This window comes from Camarhynchus parvulus, unplaced genomic scaffold (genome assembly GCF_901933205.1).
Source record: "Camarhynchus parvulus unplaced genomic scaffold, STF_HiC, whole genome shotgun sequence".
NCBI classification, from domain to species: domain Eukaryota; kingdom Metazoa; phylum Chordata; class Aves; order Passeriformes; family Thraupidae; genus Camarhynchus; species Camarhynchus parvulus.
Window position 1 is genome coordinate 1,340 of NW_022148820.1, and position 16,510 is coordinate 17,849.

The window sequence follows — 16,510 nt, forward strand, 5'->3', positions numbered from 1 at the left end:
CACCTGCCCGCAGGTGGGCACCGCTCACACACCTGAATCCCCTCCCCACATTTTTCCCAAATTTTCCCCATTTTTTCCAATTATTTTCCATTTTTTTCCAAATTTTCCCCGATTTTTCCCAATTTTTTCATGATTTTTTTCCCAATTTTCAACCAATTTTCCCCCAAATTTTCCCAATTTTCCCCCCCAATTTTAGCAAATTTTTCCCAATTTTCCCCAAATTTTTCCTGATTTTTACACGATTTTTTCTCATTTTTTTCTCATTTTTTTCCTATTTTTTGCATCTCCAGGTGTGCCCAACTCACATGAGACAGGTAAATCCCCGCTCCCCATTTCTCCCAAACTTTCCCCAAACTTTCCCCAATTTTTCTCCCAATTTTCCCCATTTTCCTCCCATTTTCCTCCCAATTTTCCCATTTTTTTCCCAATTTCCTCCCAATTTTCCCATTTTTCTCCCAATTTTCCCAATTTTTCCCAGCTCGTTGCAGGTGTCGGCGTGCCCGTTGCACTGGCACCTGCCCGCAGGTGGGCACCGCTCACACACCTGAATCCCCTCCCCACATTTTTCCCAAATTTTCCCCATTTTTTCCCTTTTTTTTCCAATTATTTTCCATTTTTTTCCAAATTTTTCCAAATTTTTTCACAATTTTTTCCACAATTTTTTCCGATTTGTTTCCCAAATTTTTCCCAATTTTCATCCCATTTTCCACCCAATTTTCCCAAATTTTTCCCAATTTTTCCCCAATTCTCCCAATTTTTTCCCTTTGTTTTTCCAAATTTTTTCTCCAATTATTTTCCATTTTTCCAAATTTTCCCCGATTTTTCCCAATTTTTTCATGATTTTTTTCCCAATTTTCAACCAATTTTCCCCCAAATTTTCCCAATTTTCCCCCCCAATTTTAGCAAATTTTTCCCAATTTTCCCCAAATTTTTCCTGATTTTTCCACGATTTTTTCTCATTTTTTTCCTATTTTTTGCGTGTCCAGGTGTGCCCAACTCACATAAGACAGGTAAATCCCCACTCCCCATTTCTCCCAAACTTTCCCCAATTTTTCTCCCAATTTTCCCCATTTTTCTCCCATTTTCCTCCCAATTTTCCCATTTTTTTCCCAATTTCCTCCCAATTTTCCCATTTTTCTCCCAATTTTCCCATTTTTCCCCACCTCGTTGCAGGTGTCGGCGTGCCCGTTGCACTGGCACCTGCCCGCAGGTGGGCACCGCTCACACACCTGAATCCCCCCTCCCAATTTTTCCCAAATTTTCTCCATTTTCCCCAAATTTTTCCTGATTTTTCTACAATTTTTTCTCATTTTTTTCCTATTTTTTGCGTGTCCAGGTGTGCCCAACTCACATAAGACAGGTAAATCCCCACTCCCCATTTCTCCCAAACTTTCCCCAATTTTTCTCCCAATTTTCCCCATTTTTCTCCCATTTTCCTCCCAATTTTCCCATTTTTTTCCCAATTTCCTCCCAATTTTCCCATTTTTCTCCCAATTTTCCCAATTTTTCCCAGCTCGTTGCAGGTGTCAGCGTGCCCGTTGCACTGGCACCTGCCCGCAGGTGGGCACCGCTCACACACCTGAATCCCCTCCCCACATTTTTCCCAAATTTTCCCCATTTTTTCCCATTTTTTTCCAATTATTTTCCATTTTTTTCCAAATTTTTCCAAATTTTTTCACAACTTTTTCCACAATTTTTTCCGATTTGTTTCCCAAATTTTTCCCAATTTTCATCCCATTTTCCACCCAATTTTCCCAAATTTTTCCCAAATTTTTTCCCAAATTTTTCCCAATTTTTCCCCAATTCTCCCAAGTTTTTCCCTTTGTTTTTCCAAATTTTTTCTCCAATTATTTTCCATTTTTCCAAATTTTCCCCGATTTTTCCCAATTCTTTCATGATTTTTTTCCCAATTTTCAACCAATTTTCCCCCAAATTTTCCCAATTTTCCCCCCCAATTTTAGCAAATTTTTCCCAATTTTCCCCAAATTTTTCCTGATTTTTCTACGTTTTTTTCTCATTTTTTTCTCATTTTTTCCTCATTTTTTTCATCCTCAGGTGTGCTCAACTCACATGAGACAGGTAAATCCCCGCTCCCCATTTCTCCCAAATCTTCCCCAATTTTTTCCAATTCTTCCAATTTTTCTCCCAATTTTTCCCATTTTTTCCCAAATTTTCCCCCAATTTTTTCCGATTTGTTTCCCAATTTTTATCCCATTTTCCACCCAATTTTCCCAATTCTTTCCCAATTTTCCCCAATTTTTTCCTTTGTTTTTCCAAATTTTCCCCCAATTTTTTTCAATTATTTTCCATTTTTTCCAAATTTTCCCTGATTTTTCCCAATTTTTTTCATAGTTTTTTTTCCCAATTTTTAACCCATTTGCCCCCAATTTTCCCCCCAATTATCACAATTTTTTTCCCAATTTTTTTCCCCTTTTTCCCAATTTTTTCCTGATTTTTCCACAATTTTTTTCCTCACTTGTCCCCTATTTTTTACATCTCCAGGTGTGCCCAACTCACCTGAGACAGGTAAATCCCCCCTCCCCATTTTCCCCCATTTTCCCAAGTTTTTCCCCATTTTTTTGCCATTTTTTCCTGATTTTTTCACAAATTTTTCCCAATTTTTTTCCCAATTTTTTCCCCAAATTTTCCCCAGGTGTCTCACCTGGTGCAGGTGCCATGGAGCATGAAGTAACCTGTCTGACAGGTGTCACACCTGTCCCCTCCCCAGGTGTCCCCACACCTGTCCCAGGTGTCCCCAAATTCCCAAATTTTCACCGATTTTCCCCCAATTTTCCCCTATTCTCCCCCAATTTTCCCCTCCCAGGTGTCTCACCTGGTGCAGGTGCTCATCGAGCATGAAGAAGCGGGCGGCAGGTGTCACACCTGTCCCCCACGCTGTTGTTCTGGCAGTTCACGCACACGGCCTGCGCCTCGCTGGGGCCCTCCGACACCCAGGTGTGCAGCTGGCCGCGGAGAGCACAGGTGAGTGCCCAGGTGTGCCCAGGTGAGTGCCCAGCTATCCCCAGGTGTGCCCAGGTGTGCCCAGGTGTATCCCAGGTGTGCCCAGGTGAGTGCCCAGGTGTGCCCAGGTGTATCCCAGGTGTGCCCAGGTATCCCCAGGTGAGTTCCTGCTCCCTCCAGGTATCCCCAGGTGTGTCCCAGGTGTGTCTGTCCCTCTCCAGGTGTGCCCAGGTGAGTTCCTGCTCCCTCCCAGGTATCTCCAGGTGCTCCCAGGTGTGCCCAAGTGAGTCCCCAGCTGCCCCCAGGTGTGCCCAGGTGCCCCCAGGTGTGTCCAGGTGAGTTCTTGCTCCCTCCCAGGTGTGCCCAGGTGCCCCCTGCTGTGCCCAAGTGAGTCCCCAGGTATCCCCAGGTGTCCCCAGGTGTGTTCCTGCTCCCTCCCAGGTGTGCCCAGGCATGTCCCCACTCCCCAGGTGTGCCCAGGTAACTCAAAATCCCCGTTTTCCACCTAAATTTCACCCGGTTTTTCCCACTTATCCCATCCCAGGTGTGCCCAGGTGTGCCCAGGTGTGCCCAGGTAACTCCAAACCCCTCCAAAACCCCCATTTTCCACCCCTCCCAGCTGCCCCCAGGTGTGCCCAGGTGTGCCCAGGTGCTCACCAGGTGCGGCTCAGGACCTGTCGCCAGCCGGTGTGGCCGGTGCCGCTCCAGCTGGGCGCTGCCTACGACACGTCGGTGCCGGTGGGCGGCAGGTGAGGCGGCAGGTGAGGCAGGTGCCCCCGGCCAGGGCGGAGCCCACGAACAGCGGGCGGCACCGCTCGCACTGCGGCCCTGCAGGTGAGCACAGGTGAGCACAGGTGTGTCACAGGTGTGTCACAGGTGTGTCACAGGTGAGCACAGGTGTGTCACAGGTAAGCTCAGGTGTGTCACAGGTGTGTTACAGGTAAGCTCAGGTGTGTCACAGGTGTGTCACAGGTGTGTTAGAGGTGTGTCACAGGTGTGTCACAGGTGTTACAGGTGAGCTCAGGTGTGTTACAGGTGTGTCACAGGTGTGTTACAGGTGTGTTACAGGTGAGCACAGGTGTGTCACAGGTGTGTTGTTCCAACCCCAACCGAGCCCCTCCCACCCCTGTAACCCATCCCAGACCTCACCTGGAGCCCAGGTAACTCCACCTGAGCTCACCTGAGCTCACCTGGATGCTTCTAAACCACCTTGGACAGGTGTGCCAAGCCCCTCCCACCCCTGTAACCCATCCCAGACCCCACCTGGAGCCCAGGTAACCCCCCTGGAGGCCAGGTAACCCCCCCTGAGCTCACCTGAGCTCACCTGGATGAGCACAAAGTGATCAAGGGAGACAGAACGAGCCCCTCCCACCCCTGTACCCTATCCCAGACCTCACCTGGAGCCCAGGTAACCCCACCTGAGCTCACCTGGATGCTCCTAAACCACCTTGGACAGGTGTGCCAAGCCCCTCCCACCCCTGTAACCCATCCCAGACCCCACCTGGAGCCCAGGTAACTCCACCTGAGCTCACCTGAGCTCACCTGGATGCTCCTAAACCACCTTGGACAGGTGTGCCAAGCCCCTCCCAACCCTGTAACCCACCCTAGACCCCACCTGGAGCCCAGGTAACCCCACCTGAGCTCACCTGAGCTCACCTGGATGAGCACAAAGTGATCAAGGGAGACAGAACGAGCCCCTCCCACCCCTGTAACCCATCCCAGACCTCACCTGGAGGGCCAGGTAAGGCCAGGTGAGCTCACCTGGGTGTTGTTCATACACCTGAGGCAGGTGTCCCGGCCGCTGGGGCGGGCGCAGTCGCTGTGGCCGTTGCAGGCGCAGGGCGCGGGCGCAGTCGCCGCCCACGCGAAGTCGGCAGCGACACCTGTCGGGCTCCACGCAGGTGCCGTTGGCGCAGCCCTGGCGGCACACGGGGCGGCACTCACCTGTGCGGCTGGGAGAGGCACACCTGGGTCAGGGGGGGACACCTGAGATACCTGGGGGACACCTGGGTCAGGGGGGACACACCTGGGGGACACCTGAGATACACCTGGACACACCTGGGTCAGGGGGGACACACCTGGGGGACACCTGGGGTACACCTGGGTCAGGGGGGGACACACCTGGGGGACACCTGAGATACACCTGGACACACCTGGGTCAGGGGGGACACCTGAGATACACCTGGGGAACACCTGGGGCACAGCTGTGCGGCTGGGAAAGGCACACCTGGGTCGGGGGGGACGCACCTGAGATACCTGGGGGACACCTGGGGTACACCTGGGTTAGGGGGGACACAGCTGGGGGACACCTGAGATACCTGGGGGACACCTGGGTTAGGGGGGACACACCTGGGGTACACCTGGGGCACACCTGGGTCAGGGGGGACACACCTGGGGGACAGCTGGGATACCTGGGGGACACCTGGGATACTTGAGATACCTGGGGTACACCTGGGATTGCTGGGGACACACCTGGGATACACTTGTGCGGCTGGGAAAGGCACACCTGGGTTGGGGGGACACCTGGGGGACACCTGAGATACACCTGGGGTACACTTGGGATACACCTGGACACACCTGGGTTGGGGGGGACACACCTGGGGGACACCTGAGATACCTGGGGTACACCTGGGATACACCTGGGATAGCTGAGGATACACCTGGGGGACACCTGGGATACCTGGGGTACACCTGGGATACACCTGGGATAGCTGAGGATACACCTGGGGGACACCTGAGATACCTGGGGTACACCTGGGATACACCTGGGATAGCTGAGGATACACCTGGGGGACACCTGCGTGGCTAAAAACGCACCTGGGTTAGGGGGGACACTTGGGGGACAGGTGATACACACCTGGGATACACCTGGACACACCTGGGGCACACCTGTGCAGCTGAAAACGCACCTGGGTTAGGGGGGACACACCTGGGGGACACCTGAGATACCTGGGATACACCTGCGATTGCTGGGGACACACCTGGGATACACCTGGACACACCTGAGATGAACCTGTAATACCTGAGATCTGTCCCTCACCTGTCCAGGTGTGTCCCTGCCCCACCCAGGTGTGTCCCTGTCCCACCCAAGTGTGTCCCTCACCTGTCCAGGCTGTACCCAGGTGTGTCTCTCACCTGTCCAGGCTGTACCCAGGTGTGTCCCTGCCCCACGTCTCACCTGTCCAGGCTGTACCCAGGTGTGTCCCTGAGCTCTCAGGTGTGTCCCTGCCCCATCTCTCACCTGTCCAGGCTGTACCCAGGTGTGTCTCTCACCTGTCCAGGCTGTACCCAGGTGTCTCTCACCTGTCCAGGCTGTACCCAGGCGTGTCCCTCACCTGTCCAGGCTGTACCCAGGCGTGTCTCTCACCTGTCCAGGCTGTACCCAGGTGTGTCCCTGAGCTCTCAGGTGTGTCCCTGCCCCATCTCTCACCTGTCCAGGCTGTACCCAGGCGTGTCTCTCACCTGTCCAGGCTGTACCCAGGTGTCTCTCACCTGTCCAGGCTGTACCCAGGCGTGTCTCTCACCTGTCCAGGCTGTACCCAGGTGTCCCTCACCTGTCCAGGCTGTACCCAGGCGTGTCCCTCACCTGTCCAGGCTGTACCCAGGTGTCTCTCACCTGTCCAGGCTGTACCCAGGCATCTCTCACCTGTCCAGGCTGTAGCCCGCCCTGCAGGTGCAGGTGAAGCCCTCGGGCAGGTCCCGGCACACCTGGCTGGGGCCGCAGGTGTGGTGCCCGTTCTCGCACTCGTCCTCGGGGGGGCAGCTCAGGAAAGCCCAAATTCCGCCGGCGCCGCACGCCTGGGTCACACCTGGGCACAGGTAACCCCGGGGGTGAGGCCGCAATTCCCAAAATTCCCCCCAAAAAAACCCCAAAGTTCCCATGAAAAAATTCAAAATTTCAACAAAAATCCTAAAAGTTTGAACCAAAAAAAACCCCAAAATTGGCCCCAAAAATGGCCCCACGGAAAGTCTCACAGATGTGGGTCACACCTGGGACAGGTAACCTGAGGATGAGGACAAAATTCCCAAAATTCCCAAAAAAACCCCAAAAAATTTCAACCAAAAACCCCCAAAACCCCCAAATTCCCTTCTGAATCCCTCTAAAACTCCCCAAATCCCCTTTAATTGCCCCAAAAAAATTCCCAATTTTTTTCCCAAATTATTCCCAAAACTCCCCCCAAAAAATTCCCAATTTTTACCCCAAATTATTCCCAAAACTCCCCCCAAAAATTCCCAAATTTTTTCCAAAATCCCCAAATGTCCCAAAATCCCCTTTAAACCCCCAAAATTCACCTTTAAATGCCCCCGAACCCCCCAAATCCTACCCAATTTTTCCCAAATTTTCCTCAAAATTCCCAAATTTTTCCCCAAATCCCCATCTAAACCCCCCAAAACCCCCTTTAAACCCCCCAAATTCACCTTTAAACCCCCTAAAAACCCCCAAAATTCACCTAAAAATGCCCCAAAAACCCCCCAAATCCTATCCAATTTTTCCCAAATTTTTCCCAAAAATTCACAAAAATCCCCCCAAATTCCCCAATTTTCCCATTCAACCCCCACAAAATCCCCTTTAAACCCCCCAAAACCCCCCAAAATTCACCTAAAAATGCCCCGAAACCGCCCAAAACCTGTCCGAAAAAATCCCAAAAAATTCCCAAAAATTCCCAAATCTCCAAATTTCCATTCTCACCGTGCCGGGGCCCGCTGAGCCCCCCCTCGAGGCAGCGGCACCTGAGCCCCCAAAACGTCCCTAAAACTCCCTCAAATCCTCCCCAAAATCCCTCAAAATTCCCCCAAATCCTCTAAACCCCCCCAAATTTTTCCCAAAAATTCCCAATTTTTCCCCAAATCCCCACTTAAACCCCCCAAAACCCCCTTTAAACCCCCCCCAAATTCACCTTTAAACCCCCTAAAAACCCCAAAATTCACCTAAAAATGCCCCGAAACCGCCCAAAACCCGTCCGAAAAAGTCCCAAAAATTTCCCAAAAATTCCCAAAAATCCCCAAATCCCCAAGTTTCCGTTCTCACCGTGCCGGGGCCCGCTGAGCCCCCCCTCGAGGCAGCGGCCGCCGCCGTTGTGCCCGGCGCGGGCGCACCTGAGCCCCCCAAAAACCCCTAAAATTCACCTAAAAATGCCCTGAAACCCCCAAAACCCGTCCGAAAAATTTCCAAAAAATTCCCAAAAATTCCCAAATCCCCAAATTTCCGTTCTCACCGTGCCGGGGCCCGCTGAGCCCCACCTCGAGGCAGCGGCCGCCCGCACAGTGCCGCGCTGGCGCACCTGAGCCCCCAAAAACCCCCAAAATTCGCCTAAAAATGCCCCGAAACCGCCCAAAACCCGTCCGAAAAAATTCCCAAAAATTCCCAAAAATTCCCAAAAATCCCCAAATCCCCAAATTTCCATTCTCACCGTGCCGGGGCCCGCTGAGCCCCCCCTCGAGGCAGCGGCCGCCGCCGTTGTGCCCGGCGCGGGCGCACCAGCCGCAGCGGGGCCGCTGCAGGCACTGGCGAAGCACCGCGAGGCCCCCGCACCGGGGGGGCAGCGCTCGGGGACCCCTCCCCCAGCGCCCGGAGGGGCCCCTTCCCCAGCCGCGGGGGGAAGGGGGAGCCCCCCGAAGGTTCCAGAAGCCGCCGCGCCCCCCCCGCCCCGGAGGAGGCGGCCGCAGCTCCCGGCGAGGCATCGCGCAGCGGGGCGAAGCTGGGGCTGAGGCACTGGGGAGGAAAGGGTTAAACGGATCAAAAAAATGGCCTGAAACAATCCAGAATTCACCCAAAAAATCCCAAAATCCCACCCCCAAAAATCCCGGAATTGTAGAGCCCAAAAATGCCTAAAAAACCTGAAAAAGCCCCAAAAAGCTCCCGCGCAGGCAGCGGCAGGGGGGGGGGCGAAGCTGGGGCTGAGGCACTGGGGAGGAAAGGGTTAAACGGATCAAAAAAAATGGCCTGAAACAATCCGGAATTCACCCAAAAAATCCCAAAATCCCACCCCCAAAAATCCCGGAATTGTTGAGGCCAAAAATCCCTTTAAAAAAAAAACCAAAAAACCCCCAAAGATCCCTAAAAGAATCCAGAAAACCTCCCCAAAAAACCCTGAAAAAACCCACAAAAAATCCCTAAAAAAACCCAGAAAACCTCCCCAAAAAAACCCCAAAACCTGCCCAAAAAAAACCCAAAGAACGTCAAAGAAACCCCCCAAAAAATCCCCCAAAAAGCCCCAAAAAATCCAAAAATCCCCAAAAGAGCTCCCGGCGAGGCAGAGCAGGGGGGCGAAGCTGGGGCTGAGGCACTGGGGAGGAAAGGGTTAAATGGATCAAAAAAAAATAGCACAAAATGTTCTAAAATGACCCCAAAAAAATCCTAAAAATCCCGGAAGAGCACGCAACAAAAGAACCCCCAAAGCCCCGAAAAAATCCCCCCAAAAAGCCCCAAAAATCACAGAAAACGTCCTTAAAAACCCCAAAAACATCCCTGAAAAAACACAGAAAACCTCCCCCCAAAAAACCCCAAAACCTGCCCAGAAAACCCCCAAAGAACCTGAAAGAAACCCCCCAAAAAATCCCCCAAAAAGAGCCCCAAAAAAGCCCCAAAAAATCCCCAAAAAATCTCCCGGCGAGGCAGCGCAGGGGGACAAAGCTGGGGCTGAGGCACTGGGGAGGAAAGGGTTAAACGGATTAAACAATATAGCCCCAGATAGCCCGGAATTCACCCAAAAAATCCCAGAATCGGAGACCCCAAAAAATCGAAAAAAAATCCGAAAAAAATCGAAAAAAATCGAAATAAAATCTGAAAAAAATCGAAAAAAATTGAAATAAAATCCGAAAAAAAATCGAAATAAAATCCGAAAACAATCGAAAAAATCCAAAAAAAGAATCGAAATAAAATAAAAAAAAAAAAAAAAAAAAAAATTGAAATAAAAACCAAAAAAAATCGAAAAAAAAAAAAAAATCAGAAAAAATCCAAAAAAAATCGAAATAAAATCAGAAAAAATCAGAAAAGAATCGAAATAAAATTGAAAAAAATGGGGAAAAAATCAGGAAAAAAAAATTCGAAAAAATCAAAATAAAATCCGAAAAAAATAAAAAAAAATCCGAGAAAAACCTAAAAAAAAATCAGAAAAAAATCGAAATAAAATCCAAAAAAATCAGAAAAGAATCGAAATAAAATTGAAAAAAATGGGGAAAAATCAGGAAAAAAACCCAAAAAAAATCGAAAAAAAATCCCCAAAAAATCGGAAAAAAATCCGAAAAAATCGAAATAAAATCAGAAAAAAATCAGAAAAGAATCGAAATAAAATTGAAAAAAATGGGGAAAAAATCAGGAAAAAAAAAAAAAAAATCGAAATAAAATCCGAAAAAAATAAAAAAAAAATCCGAAAAAAATCTAAAAAAAAATCAGAAAAAAATCGAAATAAAAGCCAAAAAAATCAGAAAAAAATCGAAATAAAATTGAAAAAAATGGGGAAAAATCAGGAAAAAAACCCCAAAAAAATCGAAAAAAAATCCCCAAAAAATCGGAAAAAAATCCGAAAAAAATCGAAATAAAATCAGAAAAAAATCAGAAAAGAATCGAAATAAAATTGAAAAAAATGGGGAAAAAATCAGGAAAAAAAAATTCGAAAAAATCGAAATAAAATCCGAAAAAATCAGAAAAACATCGAAATAAAAAAAATCGGAAAAAAATCCGAAAAAATCGAAATAAAATACGAAAAAAATCGAAAAATCCAAAAAAATCCGAAATAAAATCCAAAAAATCGAAATAAAATCCGGAAAAAAATCAAAATAAAATCAGAAAAAACGGGGAAAAATCAGGGAAAGAAATCCAAAAAAAAATCGAACTAAAATCCGAAAAAAACGCTACAAAAAGGCCCAAAACTGGGGAATTTTCCCCGAGCTCACCTCGCTGAGGGCCAGGCTCCAGAGGCAGTGCTGCCAGCCGCCGTCGGCGCCGGCGCCGGCAGAGCTGAGGCAGGCGTGGCACGAGCGCTGCAGGTGGCACGGGCTGGGGCACGGCAGCGGCGGCGCCGACTCCACGGGCATCGGCGACACGTTGAGCAGCGAGTGGCTGAAACACGTCCAGTCGTAGCTGGGCTGCACGCTCAGGATGCGCCGCGTCTCACCTGCCAGAAATCCCCCCAAAAATCCCCCCAAGAATAGATCAATAGTGCCCTAAGGTCCCCAAAGGATTCGCCCAAAAATCCCCCAAAAATCCCCCAAAAAATCCCAAAAAAATCTCAAAAAATCCCTAAAAAATCTCAAAAATCCCTAAAAAAACTCAAAAAAATCCCTAAAAAATCCCCCAAAAATCCCCCAAAAATAGCTAAATGTTGTCCTAAGATCCCCAAAAGATTCCTCAAGAAATGGCTAAAAAATCCCCAAAAAATCCCCAAAAATCACCTGCCAGAAATCCCCCCAAAAATAGCTAAATAGTGCCCTGAAATCCCCAAAAGATTCCCAAAAAAATCCCCCAAAAATAGCTAAATGTTGTCCTAAGATCCCCAAAAGATTCCTCAAGAAATGGCTAAAAAATCCCCAAAAAATCCCCAAAAATCACCTGCCAGAAATCCCCCCAAAAATAGCTAAATAGTGCCCTAAGATCTCCAAAAGATTCCCCAAGAAATGGCGAAAAAAATCCCCCCAAAATCACCCATCATTTCCCCCCAAAAATCCCCCCAAAATCACCCATCATTTCCCCCCAAAAATCCCCAAAAATCACCCATCATTTTCCCCCAAAGAAATCACCTGCCAGAAATCCCCCAAAAAATCCCCCCAAAATCCTCCATCATTTCCCCCAAAAATCCCTAATTATTGCCCTAAAATCCCCAAAAGATTCCCCAAAAAATGGCTAAAAAATCCCCCAAAAATCACCCATCATTTCCCCCAAAAATCACCTGCCAGAAATCCCCCCAAAAATAGCTAAATAGTGTCCTAAAATCCCCAAAAGATTCCCCCAAAAAAATCCCCCAAAAATAGCGAATTATTGTCCTAAAATCCCCAAAATATTCTCCAAAAAATCCCCAAAAAATCCACCAAAAATCCCTAAAAAATCCCCAAAAATTCCCCCAAATTCCCAATGTTTTGGGGAATGTCCCTACCAGTCCTCTTGAACTGCCGTGTCCACATGCAGCGGCCGGCGCCGGCGCAGCGGGGGCAGTCGGGGGCGGCGCACGCGTTCTCGGAGCCGCCGCAAACCCCAAATCCTCCCCAAAGCAGCCTAAATCCCCCCAAAAATCCCCAAAAAATCATCCCAAAAATCACCCAAAAAATCACTAAAAAATCCCCAAAAAAATCTCAAAAAATCCCTAAAAAAATCTCAAAAAAATCTCAAAAAATCCCCCCAAAAAACTCAAAAAAATCCCTAAAAAATCCCCCAAAAACTCAAAAAAATCCCTAAAAAATCCCCAAAAATCCCCAAAAATCACTAAAAACCCCTAAAAAATCTAAAAAATTTCCAAAAATCCCCCCAAAATCCCTAAAAACTCCCCCCAAAAAATCCCTAAAAAATCCCCAAAAATCCACCAAAAAATCCCAAAAAATACCCAAAAAATCCAAAAAATCCCTAAAAAAAAAAAATTCTCAAAAATTCCAAAAATCCCTAAAAATCCCTAAAAATCACCCAAAAATCCCCCAAAAATCACTAAAAACCCCTAAAAATCTCAAAAAATTTTCCAAAAATCCCCCCAAAAATCCCTAAAAAATCCCCAAAAAATCCACCAAAAAATCCCTAAAAAATCCCTAAAAAATCCAAAAAAAATCCCTAAAAAATCTAAAAAAATTTCCAAAAAATTCCCAAAAAATCCCTAAAAAATCCCTAAAAAATCACCCAAAAATCCCCAAAAAATCACTAAAAACCCCTAAAAATCTCAAAAATTTTCCAAAAAATCCCCCCAAAAATCCCTAAAAAATCAAAAAAAATCCCAAAAAAATCTCAAAAAAATTCCTAAAAAATCCCAAAAAAATCCCTAAAAAATCTAAAAAAAATTCCAAAAAATTCCCCAAAAATCCTTATAAAATCCCCAAAAAATCTCAAAAAAAAACCCTAAAAAAATCTCAAAAAAATCCCAAAAAGTCCCCCAAAACCACCCAAAAAATCCCCAAAAAATCCACCAAAAAATCCCAAAAAATCCCCACAAATTCCCCAAAAAATCCCCAAAATTCCCAATGTTTTGGGGAATGTTCCTACCAGTTCTCTTGAACTGCCGTGTCCACATGCAGCGGCCGGCGCCGGCGCAGCGGGGGCAGTCGGGGGCGGCGCACGCGTTCTCGGAGCCGCCGAAAACCCCAAATCCTCCCCAAAGCAGCCTAAATCCCCCAAAAATCCCCAAAAAATCATCCCAAAAATCACCCAAAAAATCACTAAAAAATCCCCAAAAAAATCTCAAAAAATCCCTAAAAAAATCTCCAAAAAATCTCAAAAATCCCCCAAAAAACTCAAAAAAATCCCCAAAAATCCCCCAAAAACTCAAAAAAATCCCTAAAAAATCCCCCAAAAATCCCCCAAAAATCACTAAAAAATCCCTAAAAAATCTAAAAAAATTTCCAAAAAATCCCCCAAAAATCCCTAAAAACTCCCCCAAAAATCCCTAAAAATCCCCAAAAATCCACCAAAAATCCCTAAAAACCACCAAAAATCCCAAAAAATCCCTAAAAAATCTAAAAAATTCTAAAACATTCCCCAAAAATCCCTAAAAAATCCCTAAAAAATCACCCAAAAATCCCCCAAAAATCACTAAAAAACCCCTAAAAAATCTCAAAAAATTTTCCAAAAAAATCCCCCAAAAATCCCTAAAAATCCAAAAAATCCCCAAAAAATCTCAAAAAAATTCCTAAAATATTCCAAAAAAATCCCCAAAAAATCTAAAAAAATTCCCAAAAATTCCCCAAAAATCCTTATAAAATCCCCCAAAAATCCCCAAAAATCACTAAAAAACCCCTAAAAAAATCTAAAAAAATTTCCAAAAAATCCCCCAAAAATCCCTAAAAACTCCCCCAAAAATCCCTAAAAAATCCCCAAAAAATCCACCAAAAAATCCCTAAAAAATCCCTAAAAAATCCAAAAAAATTCTCAAAAAATTCCCAAAAAATCCCTAAAAAATCCCTAAAAAATCACCCAAAAATCCCCAAAAATCACTAAAAAACCCCTAAAAAATCTCAAAAAATTTTCCAAAAAAATCCCCCAAAAATCCCTAAAAAATCCCCAAAAAATCCACCAAAAAATCCCTCAAAAATCCCTAAAAAATCCAAAAAAATTCCCTAAAAAATCTAAAAAAATTCTAAAACATTCCCCAAAAATCCCTAAAAAATCCCTAAAAAATCACCCAAAAATCCCCCCAAAAATCACTAAAAACCCCTAAAAAAATTCTCAAAAAATTTTCCAAAAAAATCCCCCAAAAATCCCTAAAAATCCAAAAAAATCCCAAAAAACTCTCAAAAAAATTCCTAAAATATTCCAAAAAAATCCCCAAAAAATCTACAAAAAATCCCAAAAAATTCCCCAAAAATCCTTATAAAATCCCCCCAAAAATCCCCAAAAATCACTAAAAACCCCTAAAAAAATCTCAAAAAATTCCAAAAATCCCCCAAAAATCCCTAAAAACTCCCCAAAAAAATCAACAAAAAATCCCCAAAAAATCTCCAAAAGTTCCCCAAAAATCCTAAAAATCCAAAAATCCCCAAAAATCTCAAAAACTCCCAAAAAATTCCCAAAAACTCCACAAAAATCCCCAAAAATCTAAAAAATCCCCAAAAAATTCCCAAAAATCCCTAAAAATCCCTAAAAAATCACCCAAAAATCCCCAAAAAATCACTAAAAAACCCCTAAAAAATCTCAAAAAATTTTCCAAAAAATCCCCCAAAAATCCCTAAAAACTCCCCCAAAAATCCCTAAAAAATCCAAAAAAATCCCCAAAAAATCTCAAAAAAATTCCTAAAATATTCCAAAAAAATTCCCAAAAAATCTCAAAAAATCCCAAAAATTCCCCAAAAATCCTTATAAAATCCCCAAAAAATCTCAAAAAAACCCTAAAAAAATCTCAAAAAAATCCCAAAAAGTCCCCCAAAACCACCCAAAAAATCCCCAAAAATTCCCCAAAATTCCCAATGTTTTGGGGAATGTTCCTACCAGTTCTCTTGAACTGCCGTGTCCACATGCAGCGCCGGCGCAAAGGGGGCAGTCGGGGCCCCGGACGCTGCTCTCGGCCGCCCCCAAAAACCCCAAATCCTCCCCAAAAATCCCCCAAAATCCCCAAAGAATCACTAAAAAACCCCTAAAAAAATCTCAAAAAAATTCCAAAAAATCCCCCCAAAAATCCCTAAAAAATCCCCCAAAAAATCTCCAAAAATTCCCAAAAAATCCCCAAAAAATCCAAAAAATCCCCAAAAAATCCCTAAAAATCCCTAAAAAATCCCCAAAAATCCCACAAAAAATCCCTAAAAAATCTAAAAAATTTTAAAACCCAAAAACTCAAAAAATCCCCAAAAATCCCCCAAAAATCCCTAAAAATCCAAAAATCCCAAAAAATCTCAAAAATTCCCAAAAATATTCCAAAAATCCCCAAAAAATCCCAAAAATCCAACAAAAATTCCCCAAAAATCCCCAAAAATCCCCCAAAAATCCCCCCAAAAATCACTAAAAACCCCTAAAAAATCTCAAAAAAATTTCCAAAAAATCCCCAAAAATCCCCAAAAACTCCCCCCAAAAATCCCTAAAAAATCCCCAAAAAATCCCCCAAAAAATCCCTAAAAAATCCCTAAAAAATCCACAAAAAATCCCTAAAAAATCCAAAAAAATTCCCAAAAAATTCCCAAAAAATCCCTAAAAAATCCCTAAAAAATCACCCATAAATCCCCAAAAAATCACTAAAAAACCCCTAAAAAATCTCAAAAAATTTTCCAAAAAAATCCCCCAAAAATCCCTAAAAAATCCCAAAAAATCCACCAAAAAATCCCTAAAAAATCCCTAAAAAATCCAAAAAAAATCCCTAAAAAATCTCAAAAAATTCTAAAACATTCCCCAAAAATCCCTAAAAAATCCCTAAAAAATCACCCAAAAATCCCCCAAAAATCACTAAAAAACCCCTAAAAAATCTCAAAAAATTTTCCAAAAAATCCCCCAAAAATCCCTAAAAATCCAAAAAAATCCCAAAAAAACTCAAAAAAATTCCTAAAATATTCCAAAAAAATCCCCAAAAAATCTAAAAAATCCCAAAAAATTCCCCAAAAATCCTTAAAAATCCCCCAAAAATCCCCAAAAATCAACAAAAACCCCTAAAAAATCTCAAAAAATTCCAAAAATCCCCCAAAAATCCCCAAAAAATCCCCCAAAAATCCCTAAAAAATCCCCCAAAAAATCTCCAAAAATTCCCAAAAAATCCCTAAAAAATCCAAAAAATCCCCAAAAAATCTCAAAAAACTCTCAAAAAATTCCCAAAAAACTCCACACAAAATCCCTAAAAAATCTAAAAAAAATCCCAATAAATTCCCAAAAAATCCCTAAAAAATCCCTAAAAAATCACCCATAAATCCCCAAAAAATCACTAAAAAACCCCTAAAA

The 16,510-nt window shown here is 44.6% G+C and overlaps 1 protein-coding gene across 1 annotated transcript in view; it reads right to left on the bottom strand.

Moving 5' to 3' along the window:
* Positions 1-3,628: 3,628 nt before the first annotated feature.
* The window catches only part of LOC115917110 (multiple epidermal growth factor-like domains protein 8), a 76,911-nt gene continuing 64,029 nt past the window's right edge, over positions 3,629-16,510 (bottom strand). The window contains 6 exon segments of the mRNA XM_030970840.1: positions 3,629-3,789; positions 4,723-4,913; positions 6,608-6,770; positions 8,373-8,674; positions 8,800-8,867; positions 10,858-11,078. Coding sequence (XP_030826700.1) covers positions 3,629-3,789; positions 4,723-4,913; positions 6,608-6,770; positions 8,373-8,674; positions 8,800-8,867; positions 10,858-11,078 — 1,106 coding nt within the window.